This window comes from Somniosus microcephalus, chromosome 29 (genome assembly GCF_052327205.1).
Source record: "Somniosus microcephalus isolate GS21.2 chromosome 29, FLI_Smic_1.0, whole genome shotgun sequence".
NCBI lineage: Eukaryota > Metazoa > Chordata > Chondrichthyes > Squaliformes > Somniosidae > Somniosus > Somniosus microcephalus.
The window spans coordinates 20,499,491-20,521,248 of record NC_141015.1 but is presented as its reverse complement, the minus strand read 5'-3'; the positions used below and the strand labels follow the sequence as shown (position 1 = coordinate 20,521,248).

At 47.6% G+C, this 21,758-nt stretch overlaps 1 protein-coding gene across 1 annotated transcript in view; it reads left to right on the top strand.

The window, feature by feature from the left end:
* Positions 1-18,294, top strand: part of LOC147098527 (annexin A4-like) — a 53,072-nt gene extending 34,778 nt beyond the window's left edge. Inside the window, exons 9-12 of the mRNA XM_085970334.1 lie at positions 6,921-7,016; positions 9,618-9,676; positions 13,764-13,886; positions 17,620-18,294. Coding sequence (XP_085826460.1) covers positions 6,921-7,016; positions 9,618-9,676; positions 13,764-13,886; positions 17,620-17,685 — 344 coding nt within the window. The 3' untranslated portion in view covers positions 17,686-18,294. The remainder of the gene's footprint in view (positions 1-6,920; positions 7,017-9,617; positions 9,677-13,763; positions 13,887-17,619) is intronic.
* The last annotated feature ends 3,464 nt before the right edge of the window (positions 18,295-21,758 follow it).

Here is a 21,758-nt window from a genome sequence, read left to right as displayed (position 1 = left end):
TATTCACTGTATTTTCCTGTTTGCATTTCATGGGCCTCGAGGTTTTTGGTGTTGCTTCATTGGTGGAAAAACCCTAAATCAGATCACCAAGTTCTGATAGTATCAGCAATTTGAGATGTTTGCAACTTAATGGGAGCATGAATTTAAACCTTAAACGTAACGCCCCAAGGCTCCATGTTACAGACCCAAGAAGACGAAAGCTTAGACACAAACCCTTGTTCTATCGAGCAGTTACCTGTGTACGCCAGCTTTTTCAGGTGACTTCTGTTGGATTGAACTTGTGTACATGTCATGACTGGGAGACTGCTAAGTAAGACAGGGCAGGAGCTTGAGTTAAGACTATTATGCCCTCTACTATGTGGCTTGGAATTGTTACTGAAATACCAGACCCACATTTTTGCAGGAAATTACTTGAATGTAAGTACAGTATTGGTGACAAAAAAATCAAGATGATTAAGAATGCTTGGCTGAATTGGATGAGGCAGAGGTGGGAGTTGGAATGGGGCGGGAGTTTTCATGGGGACTGCTCCGTTTGATTGTCTCTGTCCTAAGCTTGCAGGTGTCACCAAAGAATCAGGCTTATGTAGCGGTTCATGTAGATCGCCACTAAATAAGAGAGTTTGACTTCGACGAACTATAAATAAGTTGTTTATTTACAGGAACAGGCTAAATACAACAGGTAAGGTAGCAGGTAAGCTGGCTGACTGTAGGAACACCGTGGTGTAGGTCTTGTCCCAGCGGGGACTCCACGAGGACTAACTAGAAGTTTCCCAGCTCAACTGCCAGCAGGTTCCGAGCTCTACTGTTGGAAGGTTCCGAGCTCTGACGTCATGACGTCAGAGTACAGGAGAGAAGCCTGAGTATAGTAACAGACACATACAGTAAGGTAAGTTAAAGGGAATTATGTATCTCAATGTAAGGGACAACCGGTGGTACCGCCACACTTAGTTCTCTTTAAAACATTGCCTGCGTGGAACTGTAACATGGTAACAGTTATAATGCTAAAGGATCTGCCTTGCAAGCTCACTTGATCTTAGAAAGCTCACCCTGTTTTTTCTGCTGCTGGTTGAGATCCTCAAAGTGGCTACCTGTGAATTGCAACCAATTCATCTGTTCCTATAAGTGACCAAAATACAGCCTCCACTGTATTTATATTTTCTCCCTGCCCCCTTTGGCTGGTCTTGCCATGTCACACACCATTCCCAGGTGAAAGGGTGAATGGATGACTTATCAATACAGTTCTGTGGGCACAAGTGATCTGGTGTGACTTTCCGTCTTTCCTTCCAGACAGTGGTAGATTAGTGTGTAGCTAAATCAAGCTAGGAAATTAGATGCTGAGAGGCTGTTTCCCCTGGCTGGAGTGTCTAGAACTAGGGGGCAATAGTCTCAGGATAAGGGGTCGGTCATTTAAGACTGAGATATGGAGGAATTTCTTCACTCAGGGGGGTTGTGAATCTTTGGGATTCTCTGCCCCAGAGGGCTGTGGATGCTCAGTCGTTGAGTGTATTCAAGGCTTAAATGGATAGATTTTTGGACTCTAGTGGAATATGGGGATCGGGCAGGAAAGTGAAGTTGAGGTCGAAGATCAGCCATGATCTCATTGAATGGCGGAGCAGGCTCGAGGGGCCGGACGGCCGACTCCTGCTCCTAGTTCTTATGTTCTAGTACTCTCAAACTTTGGCATCAGTGTATGTACTTAACCTCCTCTCCACCTCCCCAAATTGCTGAGTTCTTTAAAGCTGCTGGTCCGATCTGGCATTTTAGCTGAAGAATCCCCTGCACTGAGAATTCAAAGTTCCATTCCGGTAACCGGATGAATTGAAGGCGCTGCCCAAAGCCTTGTGTGATCTCACTAGAAAAGACTTCACGATATCCCCACAGAGGAATACTGCCCAAAATGCCTATTATCAGGCTGTCTGTTGGGCAGTGTGATAATTGCAAGCAATACAAGGTTCGATTTTGTGAGGCTGCACGCCTGGAATGGAGTTGTGAGGAGTGGAGATTTGTGGTGATTGACCACGATGGCTGTGGTAAACCACTTTTATCGTTACACTATAGTTATCACTGTTGTATTGTTATCACCGTTATCACTGTTGTATCACGATACGAGGTCGCCTCTTGTCGCGCTGTTATACCTGGGCTGACCACCTCCGACTCCGCCCATGGCTCCACCTACCTGCCCAGGTATAAAGGTAGTCGACTGGCTGGTATTCCTCCTTGTTGGACCCGATCACCCACGAGGGTGGGCTCTGTTATTTAGTCAATAAAAACCTTTAGTTACGTTCCTAACTCGTCGCTTTTTATTGGACGAATTGATAGGTATATCAATTTTATTGACTAAATTTTAAAGATGTCTACTACTGGCCAGCCAGAAGCCCTCCCAGAAGCACAGCCACACCAGCCGGCTTGGCTGCAAGCCCTCAAACCACCGTACCTGGATCTAAACCCACAGGCAGCAAACGCAGCCCTCAACTTCAAACACTGGCTGGACTGCTTCGAATCCTACCTGGAAGAATCCGGCGCCCCGCAGAGATCCAAACTAAGACTTCTGAACGCCCAAGCGAGCCCGAGAGTATACGCACTCATACAGGACACGACTACGTACGAGGCCGCTATCAACCTACTGAAACAGCAGTACCGCAGCCCGGTAAATTACATGTACACCAGGCACCTCCTAAGATCCCGCCCGCAACAGCCAGGAGAGTCTGTAGCTGAATTTTTACGGGCGCTAAGAGCACTCGGCAGGAACTGTGACTTTAAAGCGGTGACGGCTGTTGAAAATACGGAAGATAATATCCGCGATGCCTTTGTGAAAGGCCTACGGTCCGACTACTCACGGCAAAGACTGCTTGAAGCTAAAGACCTCGACCTGGACAAAGCTGAAGCCCTCGCTCTCTCCCTGGAGGTGGCCCATCAGGACCAGGAGGCGTTTTCCAGGTACTGCTCGCGACCCTGGGACTCGGGCCCGACCCCTACCGCAATACCCTTCGCAGCGCCGCCCCCGGGACCTACCTCAGCGTCGGCGTCCCGGACCCGACCGGGCCCGCCACCCCCGGTACCGGCTCCGACATCGGGCACCCGCGATCGGGCCGCCGGCTGCTTCTTTTGCGGCCAGGAGAAGCACCCGAGGTCGCGCTGCCCAGCCAGGAACTCTACCTGCACAACCTGCAGGAAGAAAGGCCATTTCTCTAAGGCCTGCAGGAGCGGATCTTCAGAGGCCAGCAGTGCCTCATGCGAACTGTGGGGGCGGCCATCTTCTTTCACGGCAACTGAGGCCAGTATCCCCACACGTGAGTCATGGGGGCGGCCATCTTTGATCAAGGCAACCGACCCCAATAGTGCCTCATGTGAGTTATGGGGGCAGCCATCTTCTCCGCCATTTTGTCCTACCTCGTGGGAGACGCCATTTTACCCACCACGCCCGACTGCCACCGGGCCCCCGGACCCGACGACCGCCTCGCCCGCAGACGACAACGACTCGCTTACCTACACGCTAGCCTCCGTCACTCTGGATCAAGCCCGCCCACACCACCTGTCCAAGTCGATGATGGACATCAAAGTAAACGGCCACGCCACGACCTGCCTGTTCGACAGCGGAAGCACGGAGAGCTTCATCCACCCAGACACGGTGAGCCACTACTCCCTCCCTGTCCTGCCAACGCGCAACCGAATCTCGATGGCATCGAGGTCCCACGCCACGGACATTAGCGGCTACTGTGCTGTGACCTTGTCGGTTAAGGGTACAGAGTATAAAAACTTTAAACTCCTCGTCCTCCCCCAGCTCTGCGCTGCCGTCCTACTAGGGCTGGACTTCCAATCCCACCTCCAAAGTGTAACCCTAGCATACGGTGGACCCCTCCCCCCACTCACAGTCGACAACCAGCGAAGGTTAAACCGCCCACCGCGTAACACCTGCAGCCTATCCACCCTCAAGGTGCCGCCACCTTCCCTGTTCGCTAACCTCACCCCCGACTGCAAACCCGTCGCTACCAAGAGCAGGCGGTACAGCGCTGGGGACAGAGCTTTCATTAGCTCTGAGGTGCAGCGTCTCCTGAAGGAGGGCATCATCGAGGGGAGCAACAGCCCCTGGCGTGCCCAGGTCGTGGTCGTTAAGACCGGCGATAAAAATCGCCTGGTCATCGACTACAGCCAGACCATAAACAGATACACCCAGCTGGACGCATACCCCCTTCCCCGCATATCTGACATGGTCAATCAGATTGCACAATACCGCGTATTCTCGACCATCGACCTTAAGTCGGCCTACCACCAACTCCCTATCCACCCCGAGGACCGCCAGTACACCGCCTTCGAGACGAATGGGCGCCTATACCACTTCCTTAGGGTCCCCTTCGGTGTCACCAACGGGGTCTCGGTCTTCCAAAGGGAGATGGACCGGATGGTTGACCAGAACGGACTGCAGGCCACATTCCCCTACCTAGATAACGTCACCATCTGCGGCCGCGACCGGCAGGACCACGACGTGAATCTGGAGAAATTCCTCCGTACAGCCCAACGGCTGAACCTCACCTACAATAAGGAGAAATGTGTGTTTAACACCTCGCGCCTTGCCATCCTTGGCTGTGTAGTAGAGAACGGACTCATCGGCCCCGACCCCGAAAGAATGCGCCCCCTCATGGAGCTACCCCTCCCCCACTGCCCTAAGGCACTTAAGAGAACCCTGGGGCTCTTCGCCTACTATGCCCAATGGGTGCCCAATTATGCGGACAAAGCCAGACCCCTCATGAAGTCCACATCCTTCCCCCTTACGGAGGAAGCGTGCGCAGCCTTCTCCCTCATTAAGGGAGACATTGCCAAGGCCACTATGCACGCAGTGGATGAGTCCATCCCCTTCCAAGTCGAGAGCGATGCATCCGACTTCGCCCTAGCCGCCACCCTTAACCAGGAGGGGAGACCGGTGGCCTTCTTCTCAAGGACCCTACAGGGCCCTGAGATCCGACACTCGTCGGTCGAGAAGGAGGCCCAGGCGATTGTGGAGGCGGTACGACGCTGGAGGCACTACCTGGCAGGCAAACGATTTACCCTCCTTACCGACCAACGTTCGGTCGCTTTTATGTTTAATAACAAGCTGAGGGGCAAAATCAAGAATGACAAGATCTTGAGGTGGAGAATCGAGCTCTCCACCTACGATTATGATATCTTGTACCGGCCAGGTAAGCTGAACGAACCCCCCGATGCTCTGTCACGAATTACATGCGCCAGCGCGCAAAGTGATAGACTTCAGACCCTCCACAACGACCTCTGCCACCCCGGGGTCACCAGACTTTACCACTTCATTAAGGCCCGCAACCTGCCCTACTCCATCGAGGAGGTCAGGACCATAACCAGGAACTGCCAGACCTGCGCCGAGTGCAAACCGCACTTCTTTAGGCCGGACAGAGCAAGCCTGATCAAGGCCACCCGCCCCTTCGAGCGCCTGAGCATCGACTTTAAGGGGCCCCTCCCGTCCTCTGACCGTAATGTGTACTTCCTCAACATTGTTGATGAGTACTCCCGTTTCCCCTTTGCCTTCCCCTGCCCAGACATGACCAGTACCACGGTCATTAAATGCCTGAACGACCTCTTCGCCTTGTTCGGGTTCCCAAACTATATACATAGTGACCGGGGCTCCTCTTTCATGAGCGAGGAACTCCGTCAGTTCCTACTAGCGAGAGGTATTGCAGCAAGTAGGACCACCAGCTACAACCCCCAAGGGAACGGCCAGGTGGAAAGAGAGAACGCGACGGTATGGAAGGCCGTCCTCTTAGCCTTAAAGTCTAAGGGCCTCCCAACCTCCCGCTGGCAGGAAGTCCTCCCGACAGCGCTGCACTCCATCCGGTCACTACTTTGCACTGCCGTTAACGCCACCCCCCATGAACGAATGTTTGTTTTCCCCAGGAAGTCGACTACGGGAACCACTCTACCAACCTGGCTGACCTCTCCGGGGCCCGTCTTGCTGCGAAAGCACGTGAGGGCCCATAAAACAGACCCCCTGGTCGAAAGGGTGAACCTCCTGCACGCCAACCCCCAGTACGCCTACGTGGCTTACCCAGACGGGCGGGAGGACACTGTCTCCTTACGAGACCTCGCACCCTCGGGCACTCCGGAGACACCACCTTTACCCCCCCCCACCACCCCCCCAATTCCAGCCCAGGTAGACGGCATGCCGGAACCCCACGAGCCTTCGCCGACCACGCAGACACCAGCACTAACACCGGATAATGCAGCACCGCCGCTGCGACGATCGGAGAGGCTTACGAGGCCTCCGGACAGACTGACATACCAGAACTGGTAGTACACTTCACCCCGCCGGACTCAAATCTAAACAAGGGGTGAATGTGGTAAACCACTTTTATCGTTACACTATAGTTATCACTGTTGTATTGTTATCACCGTTATCACTGTTGTATCACGATACGAGGTCGCCTCTTGTCGCGCTGTTATACCTGGGCTGACCACCTCCGACTCCGCCCATGGCTCCACCTACCTGCCCAGGTATAAAGGTAGTCGACTGGCTGGTATTCCTCCTTGTTGGACCCGATCACCCACGAGGGTGGGCTCTGTTATTTAGTCAATAAAAACCTTTAGTTACGTTCCTAACTCGTCGCTTTTTATTGGACGAATTGATAGGTATATCAATGGCCAAGAAATTGGGAGCGCTGTGTATCAGGTACGCGAACCTTCGGCCTGATTCCTCATTCTGTGCTCTTGTCAAGCTTGCTGGGAGTGCAGATTTGTAAAATTTACCCTATTGATCCTCAGTGCATCCTTTGATAACTTCAACTTTATAAAACTTGAAAGGCTCTTTGATCTTTAATCAAATGTTGCTCCTGTAGCAGTTTAAAATTGTTTCATAATATGAGAGTGAGGGCTGCTGATATTATCTTCAATTTTCTAAATATATTTCTCTTTGCTTGTAGTGTTTGAAGAATACTATCAATTAACTAACAAAGATATTGAAGACAGCATTAAAGATGAGATGTCTGGCACGTTGCAAATGGGAATGCTGGCTCTAGGTAAGGATTTATTTACTTTTTCATCCTCGATCTATAATTGTAGAATGTGCAACTTCCGAATAAAATTGTGAATTGTAAGCCTTTGCCTTTGAGGAAGGTAGGTGTCCGACATCCAGTTCTGGATGAGCAGACGTTTTCTCCAACGAAATATTGGGAAGACTGAAGCCATTGTCTTCAGTCCTCGCCACAAACTCTGTTCCCCCGCCACCGACTCCGTCCCTCTCCCTGGCAACTGCCTGAGGCTGAACCAGACTGTTCGCAACCTCGGTGTCGTGTTTAACCCCGAGATGAGCTTCCGACCACATGTCCGGGCCATCACCAAGACCGCCTATTCCCACCTCCAGAACATCGCCTGACTCCACCCCTGCCTCAGCTCACCTGCTGCTGAAACCCTCATTCCATACCTTTGTTACCTCTAAACTTGACTATTCCAACGCTATCCTGGCTGGCCTTCCATTTTCTACCCTTCCATAAACTTGAACTCATTCAAAACTCTACTGCCCGTATCCTAACTCGCACTAAGTCCCGTTCACCCATCACCCCTGTGCTCGCTGACCTACATTGGCTCCTGGCTGAGCAATGCCTCGATTTTAAAACTCTCCTCCTTGTTTTCAAATCCTCCAGCCCTACAACCCTCCGCGATATCTCTGCTCCTCCAATTCTGGTCTCTTGCACATCCCCGATTCTAATTGCTCCCCCATTGGTGGCTGTGCCTTCAGCTGCTGAGGCCCTATGCTCTGGAATTCCTTCCCTAAACCCCTCTACACCTCTCTCCTCCTTTAAGACGCTCCTTAAAACCTACCTCTTTGACCAAGCTTTTGGTCACCTGCCCTAATATCTCCTTATGTGGCTCAGTGTCAAATTTTGTTTGATAACGCTCCTGTGAAGCACCTTGGGATGGCTTACTACATTAAAGGCGCTGTATAAATACAAGTTGTTGTAGTAGTATCAATGAAGACCAATGTAAACTTCCAGAATAAACTTCAAATGTTTATTTAAGAGGGTTGATTGGTGTATAAAGGCAGCTGTTTCTCCAGTTGAAAACTCTGGCCTGTATTCCCAACCTTTGGTTCAAGCAAGAGTTACAAGCCTGCAGGAAGGATGTATGGGCCTGCAAGTGAGAAAATGGCGGTGGGGGGGGCGAGGGTGGTGGGGTGGGAAGCAGGACCTGGAGTCGAGTCAGAGGCACCTTAGCTGGGAAAAGCTAATGGAGCTGAATGTGCAGCAGAGACCAAGGTGATAGAAAGCAAGAACTTGCCTTTATATAGTGCCTTTTCACATTCTCAGGATGTTCAAAAGTAATTCATTACATTTCTAAAGTGCTTTACAGACAGTTTTGTAGGAAAATCTTTCTTGGTTCAAGTGACTTTGGATTGGCATTCAGGCAGTCCAAAGGTGGTGTTTTTTCTGGGTTAGTCTCTGGTGTTGCTCCAAGTTTGCCTACGTAATGGTTCCTGTACTTCAAAAACAATTCACGTTACAAGCTGCTGCTTTATGTAATCAGGCCCTATGTAGATGTAAGTAAAAGAAAGAAGGAAAGACTTGCATTTGTATAGCGCCTTTCACGACCACCGGACGTCTCAAAGTGCTTTACAGCCAATGCAGTACTTTTGAAGTGTAGTCACTGCTGTAATGTAGGAAACGCAGCAATTTGCACACAGCAAGGCCCCACAAACAGCAATGTGATAGTGACCAGATAATCTGTTTCTGTTATGTTGGTTGAGGGATAATTATTGGCCAGGACACCAGGGATAACTCCCCTGCTCTTCTTCGAAATAGTGCCATGGGATCTTTTACATCCACCTGAGAGAGCAGACGGGGCCTCGGTTTAACGTCTCATCCGAAAGACGGCACCTCCGACAGTGCAGCACTCCCTCAGCACTGCACTGGAGGGTCAGCCTAGCTTTATGTGCTCAAGTTCCTGGAGTGGGACTTGAACCCTCAACCTTCTGTTGAAGTATTAGCATTTTAGAATCTATATTTGTGCAGATCTATTGAATAATGCAATACCTGAAGGGACCGACAATCTGACCCCTACAAGCAAAGGAATATTTAATATTTTCTACCATTTACTGAAAATGTTCCCCTGTCCCATTCCATCATCTTCTTTATACCAGTCGTTTAAAAACAATGTCACTTCTGTTGTAAATAACGAGGAATTTGAATGTGTTTTTAAAATGAAGTTGCTGATCTTTCTCTTTTTTACAACCCAATCCTAACTCAGAGGCTTGGGAATCTTTGGAATTCTCTGCCCCAAAGAGCTGTGGATGCTGAGTCGTTGAGTAAATTCAAGGCTGAGATAGATAGATTTTTCGACATCTAGGGGAATCAAAGGATATGGGGATAGTGAGAGAAGGTAGAGTTGAGATCGAAGATCAGCCATGATCTTATTAAATGGCGGAGCAGGCTCGAGGGGCCAAATGGCCTACTCCTGCTCCTAATTCTTATGTTCTTATGAAAGTTATTTACATACAGACTTTGTTATATATCCAACAAGCTTTGCATGAAAGGCACATTCTGCCCATTGTTTTGTCTTGTACTTTTTCAATAGTTGTGATCCTAACTTGTTTATATTGTGGTGTTTGCTTTTGTTCACTGTAGTTCAATATGCAAAGAACCCAGCTGGCTTTTTTGCAAAGAAGCTTTACGAAACTATGTCGGTAAGCATCCTTTTTAATTAACTTGCATCCATTATGCACAACTGTAACAGTTTTTTGGGTTTTTGTGAAACCATTTTCTCTACAATTTCAGAGTTCCTGTGATCAGACCTTGTTCTCTACAATTGGAAGTTGAATCTTTTCAGTATCTGCCCTTGTAGAATTGTGTGACCCATAGGATTAATAATTGCACTCATTGCAGCAATCCGTGCTGGAGTTACTATAAATCTCATGCTGTGATAACATTCTACATTCAAGTTGGTAGACTATTAAGATCAGATCAGGATTTGTATAGGCTAAAATAACACCTGATTTACAATCACATTTAAGTGGAAAAATGGAAGCATAATTGGATTTGCTAACTACAAAACAATACAGTTTGCAAGCATCAAAAAAAAGTTAGACCGGAAATTTGCCAGCGCTGAGAGGGCGGGATCGGAGTCGGGTCAGCTGTCAAAATATAAAAGATTGACAGCGGGTCGGGAGCAGATAGAGGGTGGAGGTGCAAGGTAAGTTGGTGTGAGTAAGGATGTGCAGGAGTATGGTAGGGAAGGCAGAGTGATGGGGATGTGATGAGTGGCACAGCAGGATGAGGTTGAGTGTGGCTTGGCAGTAACGTTTTGTGATCTGCTGAGATCATTGAAAGGTTTGCGCCAGTGCACCCAGGTCCTCCTGACGACATCCCTGCTTTTGCCCTCCTGTGCAACCAGGCTGCGTTGGTGTCCTGGGGGGTCTCTTCCACCCAATGGAAGGGAAGAGGACCTCCCTGCGTGCTGTGACTCCCTCTATAATCATAAGGAGGGAGTCATAGGAGAGTGTGGGTGCAACCGTGCACCTCTGTGCAGTGCTTGTCAGTGTTTGCAGCACCTCAGTGCTGTAGAACACTGGCAGCAGAACTGTCAAAATCAATTAGGACATGGCCCCTTTAAGGAAACCGGCTGATTACGTGTCATCAAATGCCGTCATCAGACTCGCTTCCTTTTAATTGGCCGGGAACCTTGCTGGGCAGGCTTAACAAGCCCTAGTAACGGAAAATCACTCGGAGTGCGGGCTGGAGCAGGCAGCGGGCTGGAGCAGGCAGCGGGCGGGGGCCGCGCCACCAACCCCGGCCGCCTCGGTCAGCGAAATCACGGCCTAAGTGATCGAATCTTGTGGTTGACTAACTTTACCTGTCTTCATCCTTTCATTCTCTTTCAATATCGGTGTTGAATGGAAATGAATTGTCACTATAGAGTCCACTCCTTCTACCCATATCTCAGAACTTCAGAAAGATTCTGTTCTTACCTACCTTGTTTCCTGTGACTCAGGCTTCTAGCCAAATGTGACCAGATTAAATACAAAACAATCCATTCAACAATTTAAATAATACATATCCAATTGTTAGCGCAGTGGCAATTCACATTTACCACATGTTGGGTCAGTGAGAAATGCTCACCATGCCTACTCTGACGGCCTATATTATGAGCTGGAATAACAAGAACTTCACAATAGGAAAGCGAGTCAGATTGAACAGAACACAGGAAATTGGAGCAGGAATGCAACCATGACCGCTTTACAGTCAGTGACCCCACCTGCCCTGAGAACAATGGAGACCTTTTTGGTCTCTGAACCAGCTGACTGCTGTTTTGAAACCGAATACATCAATATTTGTGATGCAGTTAAACACCAGTCCAGTACTCCAGCTCTATAAGCAAAGTAGACTTTTTTCATTAAAATGCAAAATGATGGGATCTATAATTCAGAGGTCTGAATAAAAAAATTTTTACTTTAGCAGTTTTAGAAATGATCACCCAACAACAACAAGTTGCATTTATATTTCACCTTTAATGTAGTAAAACGTCTCAAAGAGCGTTATCAAACAAAATTTGACACCGAGCCAGATCGAGATATTAGGGCAGAAAGGTAGATTTTAAGGAGCGTCTTAAAGGAGGAGAGAGGTTTAGGGAGGAAATTTCGGAGCTTAGGGCCTCGGCAGTTGAAGGCACGGCCGCAAATGGTGGAGCTTAAGAGGCCAGAATTGGAGGAGCGCAGAGATCTTGTTATGGGGCTGGTGGAAATTGCAGAGATAGGGAGGGGCGAGGCCATGGAGGGATTTGAAAACAAGGATGAGAATTTTTAAATCGAGACGTTGCTTAACCAGAAGCCAATGCAGCTCAGCGAGCACAGGGGAGATGGGTGAACGGGACTTGGTGCGAGTTAAACATAGAAACATAGAAGATAGGAGCAGGAGTAGGCCATTCGGCCCCTCGAGTCTGCTCCGCCATTCAATGCGATCATGGCTGATCATCCAAATTCAGTACCCTGTCCCTGCTTTCTCCCCATATCCCTTGATCAAGCCACCACACGTGGAGCCGAGCCGGCAACAGTGAGGAGGAGGCCGCGGTGACGAGGAGGACGGAGCGGCTGAGGGACATCGTGCTCCCACTGCCACTGGATGCCAAAGAATTGACTTTCTGAACACGGCGCTGTAAAAATAGCTGACGTGTCCCTACGGGGAGTAAGCATTCCATTGTACTAGTACATATGGCAAATAAAATTGAATTGATCCCTTTAGCCTTAAGAAATATATCCAACTCCTTCTTGAATATATTTAATGAATTGGCCTCTACCACCTTCAGTGGTAGAGAATTCCACAGGTTCACCACTCTCTGGGTGAAGAAATTCCTCCTCATCTCTGTCCTAAATGGCTTGCCCCTTATCCTTAGACTGTGACCCCTGGTTCTGGACTCCCCGACCATCGGGAACATCCTTCCTGCATCTAGTCTGTCCAGTCCTGTTAGAATTTTATAAGTTTCAATGAGATCCCCTCTCATTCTTCTAAACTCCAGCGAGTATAAGCCCAATCGACCCAATCTCTCCTCATACGTCATTCCTGCCATCCCAGGTATCAGCCTAGTGAATCTTCGCTGAACTCCTTCCATGGCAAGAACATCCTTCCTCAGATAAGGCGACCAAAACTGCACACAGTACTCAAGGTGCAGTCTCACCAAGGCCCTGTACAACTGCAGCAAGACATCCTTGTTCCTGTACTCAAACCCTCTCGCTACGAAGGCTAACATACCATTTGCCTTCTTAACCGCCTGCTGCACCTGCATGCTTACCTTCAGCGACTGGTGCACAAGGACACCCAGGTCTCGTTGCACTTCCCCTTCTCCCAATCTATTGCCATTCAGATAATAATTTGCCTTCCTGTTTTTTGACACCAAAGTGGATTACCTCGCATTTATCCACGTTATATTGCGTCTGCCATGCAGTTAGGACACGGGCAGCCGAGTTTTGGATGGCCTCAAGTTTATAGAGGGTAGAAAGATGGGAGGCCAGCTAGTTGGAATAGCCGAGTCTAGAGGAAACCAAAGCATGGATGAGGGTTTCAGCAGCAGATGGGCGATGTTCCGAAGGTGGAAGTAGGCAGCCTTAGTGATGGAGGGGTTTGGGGTCAGAAACCCAGCTTGAGGTTAGATAGGATGCCGAGGCTGCGAACAGTCTGGTTCAGCCTCAGACAGTGGCCAGGGAGAGGGATGGAATCGGTCACTAGGAAACGGAGTTTGTAGCCAAAGACCCTGGGGGCCTTTGTCTGGGGGGTGGAGCTTGGGTGGGGGGGCGGGTGGGGGAGGTGCTCCTTCTCCTCCTGGCCCACAAGCAGTGCTGTAAAGGCACTTGACTTCTCCTCGCCTCCCTTCAGCTGCCGAGTTTCCAGAGGCCACGGTTAAACATGTAAAACAGGTTAAATCAGATTAAAATACTTAAATGGCCAACCCGCCTCCTGGGAGCGGGTTGGCTGCCCGCCCCTTGTCCTGCCTCCGTTAAACCCAGAAGTGGGCAGGTTGGAGGCGGGTTGGAGTCAGATTTGAGATTGTAAAAATGTTAACCTCTGACCCGACCCTTAACCCACCTGTTTTTGGATGGTAAAATCCAGCCCTCTACATCTGAAATGGTTAGCTATTTCACTGCACTTACACCCATCACTAGAAGCACAAAATGTTACAAATTGCACAAAAATACTTGTTTAGTTGGCTGTGTATGTGTTTGTGTTTCATTTTGACCATTCAGTATACGCAATCACCAGTCTTAATTATTCTGTTTCTGCCAGGGTGCTGGTACAGATGACAGAGGCCTCATTCGAATCATAGTCTCTCGGAGTGAAATAGATATGATGGACATCAAAACTGAATTCCTGAAGCTGTACGGAAAGTCGTTGTTTTCATTCATTCAGGTATGTCCCAAATTGTTATATACTTAAAACCTACAAACCAATCCTGTGTGCTAGTTCTAGTACGCTGTGACCAAGATCATTCATTGAGACTGTACAGATACTGGGGACATATTTTGAACTTTAGCGGTGCTTCCTCCTTAGTGGGACGTTCTAGGTCCTAGCATAAAGGGCAGGTAGGCAGCTGTAGAAGACTCTACAGCCTTCACCCCTACTGCTGTGCATATCTAGTTGGTACCTCACTTCTATTTAGTACTACACCTATTGGAGATTGGTTTCTCACTGCTTGGGACAAAGCCTGGGAATGGATATGAGTGTAGGCTAAAATTTCCGCCTGGGTACTCATTGTGCAATAACTTTATTCACTATTGTTTTGCACATCCAAGGGAACAATTATACAATGATTCTTGGTGTCCACAAAACACTCCAGACCTCGAGTGTACTGGCGGATATCGCATGCTCCATCTCCAGGGCCACCCAGGTGCGGACAAGAATGGCCCTGAATTTGCGATCAGAAGCTTCCCGCAGGGAAACGCCTCCAATCCGCAAATAAAATGCCCACATACCTGGTGGTCCAGGAGGTACGAAGACACGTGGTCCTGGGCCTCTCCGGGCACCCGCGGGTAGAGGCTCGCGTATCCCAGGGGCGCAGGCTCTGCGATCACGTGGGCCGGCCCAACCAATAAAAGAAGGGAATCCATATTCATGCTTATGGGGATTCTGTATGTACGGAAACCCCATAAGCATGAATGGGAATAGCCCAAAAAATACACATAGACATCAAAGAAATGTTAAAAAATTACATATTTAAAATTAATTAAAATGCCATTTAATTAAATATTAAAAATAAAAATTTAATTTTTTGAAAAATAAATGTAATTGTTTTAAAGGGCTAAAAATAAACATACCTTATTGCACAGGTTTTTTAAAGTATAAATGATTGGAAAAAAATTATTTTTATGCATAAGAATTTCACGGGCATTCGCTGGGCAGAAGTTAGCCCAACTCTGCGCCCACGGATGGCCTTTTCCGGGGGATGCGTTGGCTCTGTCAAGACTTGACAGATCGCAAGTTCCGGGTGTTAGCGCATGCGCATTGCGCGCCAAAACCCGGACCTTGTGCAGCCCTTACGGGCATGTACGCACCTCGTACACGCCGCAAATTATGGGTCATAGAAGAATGGAGACCTGTTTTGTGTAATTTACTTTTCCTAAAACAACTTAAGCTCTGATAACCATGAAAGCTGACTTTACAAGAAATGCTTTCTGCTTGATTGTGCACCTGTTTATCCAACTGAACACGGCTGGATTTCAATTAATGTCCTCGTACTTTGCTGAACCCGCCTGGACCTGATTTTCAGTCTAAACCAATAGAGAGTTATTAGGAAATGGAAAAGCCAAGTTTCCTGCTCTTGAGATCACTGTACAGTGACCCTCCCCTCCCCCCTACTGGAGATATGTATGTGTGGAGGGACACCAGATGAGAACAGGATTGAGTTCATCTGTGATGCCTGCTGTGGGCTCATAATCACATCCGAAATTCAGGCAATTTCAGTGTGCAGGCATACACCTGGATTTAGGATCGATCCATTCACTGGTAAAACTGACTTTCAGAAAGGCACAGAACCCGAGCCTTATTTCAGTGTCTTTATATAAAGCAATGGGGGTGATTTTGCCAGCCCTGGGGAGGCGGGTATGGAGGTGGGTCTGCTGGGAAAATGGCAGAATCTGGGGGCGGGTGCCCAACCGGCCCCAACCCGCCTCCATGCCATCTTGCCAGGAGGTGGGTAGCCATCCCACGCCAGGTCCTGTCTCCTTGGAGGCGGGAAGGGATTAAAACCAATTAACTGCCTGTTAACAGGTAGTTAGAGGCAGAAAATAGGATTATCACCATTTTGCCCTCACAAGTGCGGACTTCCCGAAGGCTCCAAAGCACGCCAGCTCAGCGAGGCGAGTACTGGGTCTGCGGGGGTCAGAGGGGTCCAAAAGTGTGGTGTCGAGCTAAGTGATGGGTGCAAGTGTGAAGAGGTGAGTATCTGAGGTAAGTGCAAAGTGTTAGAAAAAGTGTACTTACCTTTGTTTCTTCCTGCAGGCTTCAATTGTTGGGGATGCGGAGAGTCTCGCACCTCCGCGGTAGAGATGACAGATGGCCGTTGCATTCTCCAATGCAACAACCATCTCATTTCTGTAAAAGAAAGAGGTTTGATGAGGTCTTGAATTCAAGAACTCATCAAACTACAGAGAATGTCAGTGTTTGACAGCTTCACAGAGCTGTCAAACGATGACAATTCATCTGTCAAAAATTTTTGACCGATGAAAGGTCATACGCTGACGTTCTCTGTAACCGGCTTGCCCTTGATTGGCCTGCTGAGCCCGCTGGGTGGGCTTAACAAGGTCAATCAAGGGAAAATAGCGTGGGTTGGCCAGAAGTTGATGGAGGCGGGACTGAAACCTGACAAGTGGGAGTCCCGCCTCCAAAAGCTCCCCATTGGCAAAATCCAGCCCCAATGTTTCGAACTTGTTTCCATTCTGGCATTTGGTGGTGAGTCCATCAAGTAGTTAAAAGGAACCTGAGTAAGATTAATCAGGGCCAATAACATGCCTCGCACACCCAGCACCAGAGCTGCTCCTGCCCGTTGCTGCATTACCCAAGGTCAGCTCATTTGAATACTTTCGTGGTGTTCTGGGAGTGTCCGCGAAAGGCCGCTGGATGCCAGTTATGCGCTGGCCAATTGTCTGACATGGTAGAAAGGGCAAGGAGGTAGGGGTGCCTGAATTTTTTTTAATTTCAGTTTTGTAAAGCAGTCTTTCCCTCAGAGTCTATTTGGAACAGGCACTTTGCTGCTGAAGCCCTGCTCACTCTCTCACCAGCCCATTATGGGGCAACTGCCTTATTTACATTAAAGTTGGGGGCCTAATAAGCTTAGTGTGTAGCCGGAGTGCACCTCCCTTTGGGCTTATCACCCACATTGGTGCATGTTGGGTGCCTGCAGCACACTGTGTAGGCTTCCACAGCCAATTTTCTGGGGCGTCTGTCGTTAATTGCCCAGTGGCCTGTTCCAATAGCTCAGGTGTTTGAGCACTTGGCTCCGCACTTGGAATTTGGGTGCTTAAATCCAAGAGCTACCTGTCTCCATTCCACCCACCCCTCTCCCCATTTCAGTTGAGTTTTGACCATTCATGGTGGAGCAGCTCAATGTAGAGGCATGGGGTAATGAGTCTTTTTCCTAGCAAAATACCACTGCTGCCTAAATTCTGGGCTTCCTCGATGTTGAGGCTGGTAGGAAGCAGGTTTAGCATAGCATCTGCTTGATAGCTCTTTAGATCTTGCTTTTGTTATCTAGCCTACCTCGTTCACTAAGCAAGGAAGGACAGAAAACAATTGAAACAACTCTTGATTTGGGAGACAGTTGGAAAATTGTGTAATTAGCTTTTAAAACCAAATTAGAAGTAACAGTTACCAGTGTTTCTGATTTGGTTTTAATAGCTTAATTGGCTAATGTACTTCATTTAATTATGTGGCAAGCAATGTTCCCTCTAATTTTTTTTTGGCTCGCGCAGCCATTCAAATTTCCGCGCATGCACAGTTTTTCTGTTTAAAAGCTGGCTCACAGGCTGTGCGGGACCTCAAGCGCCACGCAGCCATGCAGCTTAAAGGGAACATTGGTGGCAAGTACAGATGCAATGGCTAACCGGAATGACTGATAGTAATACGGCTTCTTTTCATCTCCCTATAGGATGATGTTGGAGGAGATTATCGGAAGATCTTGCTGCGACTCTGTGGGATGGATGAGGATGAATGAAGCGCATTTACTGCTATAGATAAAGGCCACGACGTTTGAGACTTTGGATGTGAAAAGCATTATCTACACCATCCCGTTCACCATTTTTTTGTATTCTATATACTTGAAGTTTCTAATTTACAGTAAATTCAACAGTTTGGACATACAGTTGGATAATGAAATCCATAACTAGTTTGCTAACAAATTTCATGCTTGAATCAGTATTTCCATGAACTCCAGATAAACAGTACATTTTTGTTCCTTTGAACTACTTCCCGTTAGTCATTGTGTTAACAACTCTGTCTAAACAAAAAATATACTTTATACAAGAGATTAGTGATCTAAACCTATTTGGCAAGAGTTAGACTGTATTTAATATGTTGAGCATCGAAAACTGTAATAATGGAACACTTCAGTTTCTAGATTGGCGTTTCATACTGGCTTGAACTAACAATCCTATTTTTCCGGGGGGGGGGGGTGCTCTGCATGTTGGTATTATACATTTGAATATGGTAAGGGTTTGTTTGACATCATCTGTATTCATTCCTATAAATATTATAGTTACCACCAGACTGTGGCTTGAAGATCTTGGCCTGTATTTTAAAAAATAAAATTCCTGACCACTTTCAACTGTTTTTGTCTTTCTTGTATACCTTGTTGGGTAACTCTCCTTCTCACTGAGTTATTTCCTCCATTGCATATTTCAAGCCAACTATAGACTCCAGTAGCTGATCTGAAAGCCCACTCTCAATGTGTGAGAGTAGTCGGAGATGATTCCCGGTTAAGCTGTGAAGGAATAAGCCATATTCAGAAAAATACACCATTCTATGAAAGCGTTCTAGCCTTATTAAAACATGACATACTGGGTTTGGGAATCTGGAAGCCTCAACAATGGAGAAGCTGTAAACAGCATACAGGCTATTGAGATGAGATAAGATAAGTTGTTGACACTGAATCAATAACCTTGTTGAAACAGGAGGTTGGAGGCTCCTGAAGTCTACAGCTTTGGAAAGAACACAATGGTACACACTGTTAAGGTGTCCTAAAGTACACTTCGGAAAGAAACACAGAAAATTAAGAAACATATGCCTTCGTAAAAATGACATCAAATGAAACACAGGAGACACGATTCTGTGTTGCAACCAGCTGAGATAAATTAAGAATTGCATAGATCACCCTGTTAAGGTGCCCTAAATTACACATCGTAATAAGACACAAACAGAAGACCTTGGTAAAAATGACATCAAATAGATGCACCTGCTGGTTACACCGTTTTTTATGATAAGCTTCGAACACCTAGGGTAGAGACATAGGCCTAGAAATTCGGTGGGCTGTGCCACCAGTTAGCGCCTAAAGAGGGCACTCAGTGGCTTTAGCGCCACTGGCCACGCCTCCTGCGATATTTAGCGCGGCACTAATGGCAGCATTAGCCTGTTGCGCTGCGCCACCACCGATGACATCATCGGTGTGCGCAGCGCCCCACTACCGCCCTGATCGCGATATTTGGTGGCGCCTGCCTCTGTAGCGCCGTTCGCAAATCGCACCCGGTTCACGGGGCCTACCTGTGGCAGCAGTGGTGCAAATTTAAGGTGGAGGTGCGGGGCGGCCGTTTTTTTCGGCGGCCTCCTGCCAGTACCTCCGTCCCCGGCCTCCTGATCTCCCCCTGCAGCAGTGCTGGCTGTTTTCCGAGAGCCCGGCACTTCTCCTCGGTGCCGGGCTCTTTTGCCAGCACTCGCGATCTCCGATCGCGCTGGTGCAGGCCCCTCCCCCTTAATGGGAGGAAGGCCTGCAGTACCACAGCGCGCCGCTGCGGCACGTTGCGCTGTGATATTCAATTTCAGCGCCCTAAGACGGACGCGGAGCGCCACGAGCAGCACCCCGTGTCCCTCTTGAGCGCACAAGCTGAATTTCCAGCGGGCGCAATGGCTCCGAGCACAGCGGTAATTCCGGCGCCCAGGCGAGCTAGGCGCCCCGTTTGCGGCTCCACCGAATTTCTAGGCCATAATTTTTAATGCTACCAGCTGATCTAACTAAGAATAGCAGGGGGGTCAGCAGAAAAATGACTAGAGATAATTAGCTTACATCAGCAGAAAACTTCAAAGGAAATACCACTGCAAAAGGGTATAAAAATTGAACTTTCAAATGGGATGATAGATTCGCTGTAAAGGGGCAAAGCGATTCTCAGGCTTCAGAGGCAGGCTCTAAGTCTACAACTCTTTGTATCTTGGGGATCAAGGTACTATATTGTATTTGATTTTGGTTGATATCCTGGAATAAGACTAAGAACTGTAAAAATGTAACAAAGTTAAGATTTGAGAATAAGGATCTCTGATAGAATTGTAAGATTTCTGTTTTTGGAACTGTTAATGTTGCGATTGAAGCACCTACTGTAATTACATGTCAGTTCTTTAATAAATCTATATATTTTTAGAATTGTCTCACATAATACTTCTGTATAAAACTCGTGAACTCAATCTCTCTACGCTCCTTGGTGAGGAGTTGCAGAATTCTGAGGGAGTTTTCCGGACCCTCATAATATCCGGAAGGTTACAGTCTAACTAAACTTATTAAAAGTGCTAACTGGAGGACGGTAACATCTTCAGGTTGTTCCTTTCCTTTAGGGAGAGATAGTCTGGACCTTTAGACCCAATTAAGCGTCTTTAGGATTCGGCTACCTCAAACTTTAGTTGAAAGTGAACGTCTGAGGAATACGCCTGATCCGGGGTAGCCCTAAAGGGGCTAGGACTAGTAATAATCCTTTCAGTTGGTGCCCAACGTGTGTGTTAATGAGTTGATACAGAACCTATGCTTATATTTATATCTATATCCATCTTGTAGATTGTTAAATATAGAAGAAGTGTTTTACTGACAGTGGTACTAAGACCCAGATTTAAGTCTCTAGAGATGACAAGTCACTGATCAGGCCTTGTAGAAATTAAATTAGAACTCCCTCAATATACCATTGAGGTCTAGAAATTTCTTATAAAGTTCATATTAAACTCTAACCGAGGTTAGGTCCTGACGAAATGGCAAACCTGGTTGGAATTGGCCAAGTCTTTTTATTAGGAAATTCAAACGTTTGTTTTATTAGGGGAAATAATCCTATCCCTCTACCTCCACATGACCAAGTAATTTTTGATGGCTCGTCAATGACGATTAAAAAAGGGACATCCCAACAATCCTCAGCTGGGATGGGGATAGTAGTAGGGACTTTTTGAGATTCCTGTTCTTTTTATCCAGAAGAATTACTGTCCATACCCCTTGGCCATAAGACAGCGCAATACGCTGAAGCCGCAGCACTACGGTATGCTTTAGAAAAGGCAGACCCTATTAAACCCACATTAATCAGTACGGATAGTGACTATTGTAAAAGAGGATATAACCAAGATCTAGTTTTCTGGGAACAAACAAACCTTACCAATCATAAGGGTAAACCCACAAAACATAAGTTATTGTGGGAAGACATTCTCCGTTCGAGAATGGAGAAACAAAATTGTCAGGTGATTCATGTAAATGGGCATACCACTGGAACAGAACACTCAAAAGGAAACAGTCTTGCAGACGAACAAGCAAAACGTTTGGTCGACATGACACCCCCTCGAGAGGGGCCTGCCAATATTAGTGTAATCACTAGGGCAGAACGGGCAGCTAATCAGGATGAGGAACTGATTCAGCTACTAGACCCAACAAAAGAGAATCCACCAGGATATCCACCAAAGTACTTTTACTCGGAAACCCCTACGGGTATTGTGCTAGTTAAGTTGCCCAAGGGAAACCGAGAAGTACCCCTGAGACACAAACAAGAACAGCTTGTAAAAGAAGCTCATGAGGGCACATTGTGGTGCCAGAACAACATTCTGCAAATTGACCCCCTTATATTGGTGGCCAGGCATGTTCAAGGCCTGTAATACATACTTGGCAAATTGTGAGCCATGCTATTTAACCAATAATTCATCACTAATTAAGCCACTGCCATTGGCTCCTGTGAAAGCTGATGAGCCAATGGGAAAATTCTTTATTGACTTTATTGGACCACTTCCCCCCCCGTCTTTGGGATACAGACATGTTCTCGTTTGTGTAGATGGATGCACTTC